The 1201-nt window shown below is 41.7% G+C and overlaps 1 protein-coding gene across 1 annotated transcript; it reads right to left on the bottom strand.

Annotated features, from left to right (window-relative positions):
• Positions 1 to 396: 396 nt before the first annotated feature.
• Positions 397 to 951, bottom strand: Rnase9 (ribonuclease A family member 9 (inactive)). Its single transcript, XM_041638763.1, has one exon. The coding sequence runs from the start codon at positions 949 to 951 to the stop codon at positions 397 to 399; it is 555 nt and encodes a 184-aa protein (XP_041494697.1).
• Between the last annotated feature and the right edge of the window lie 250 nt (positions 952 to 1201).

Raw genomic sequence — 1201 nt, 5'->3', positions numbered from 1 at the left:
AACAAGTTTTCTTCTGACCTCCACACGTACACTCTGTTTGTGCACACACTATCTCTAAATAAATAAATACATGTACATTTCAAAATGACAAAAATAAGGTTTAAGAAAATAATTTAATAATTTATAAGGACCGAAATATGTTTTCACAATTCTGAGAGTTGGGAAGTCTTATGTCTCGTCTCCAACATCTTCAAGGGGTAAGGATATGAGCAGAGCACATGCTGCCTTTCACTGCTCTGGGGACAGGAAAGGTGGGAGGTGGATGACGGAATGACTGAAATTGCCATTCCCACCTTTGATTAACAGCATCAGCATCTAAATACTCCCAAATGTGGCCGCTTAGAGAAACCTAGAATGTCGGGGGAAGACACGTTTCTTGTAGAGGATGCTTTCCTGCTACTTGGCCACCAAAATATTAACTACATTGTTAGGAATAAATTCTTCGCTGTCACTGTCCCATTGACAAGTGACAACTGCATAACCTGTCACGAAGTTGCTTTCGTACAAGCATTCTGGTATCTTCTCGCCCGCTACTAGAGTACACTGTATTCCTTTCACCAACTCCATGCTTCTTCTGCAGAACGTAGCCCTATGCTTACACCTCACTCGTTTGCCATAGCAGGTCTTTTGTAGATAGGAATAGCTCTCGGCTACAAAATAGTGCTCCGGATAACAGACTCGCCTGTAGTGAATGTTTCTAGACATGAGTTCAGAATTGCAGTAATTATCACCATAGAGCGGTCGATCAGGATCAGCAAGGATCTTTTCCTTGATTCTTTCTTTGGTGGGAGGTTTGGTAGGCCCTGTACTATAAAGCTCCCGTAAGCGGTCCCTTACTTCTGGATCTATTTCATATTCATATGAATCCCAATAGTCCCCTTGCAGTTTCAAAGGCAGCAGCAGCAGCAGCAGAGACAAAGGCCATGGGTACTTGGTGACCAGAGACTTCATTCTTTTCCTGTAGAGTCCAAACAGTGAAAAGAGGCATTGTATTATGATGAAATGCTCATATTTAAACACAGGGGCCACTGGTATCAACTTCCACTGTTCTCTGCACCCACTGGAAAATTGTTAGACTTGAGATTTCAGAATTTATTTGAATATCTCCCTAATATTGACTCTAAAATAACTATATTAGTATTGAGGATGGTAGATAAGAGAGGGGTGTGAACAGAAGAGAAGCAGAGAGGGAAGAAGTGAG

The sequence above is a fragment of the Microtus oregoni genome, unplaced genomic scaffold, assembly GCF_018167655.1.
Source record: "Microtus oregoni isolate MIOR12 unplaced genomic scaffold, Mior012 000056F_ref0000123, whole genome shotgun sequence".
Classification (NCBI taxonomy): Eukaryota; Metazoa; Chordata; class Mammalia; order Rodentia; family Cricetidae; genus Microtus; species Microtus oregoni.
Note: the sequence above shows the minus strand (reverse complement) of the source record. Positions and strands in the feature narration are given on the sequence as shown.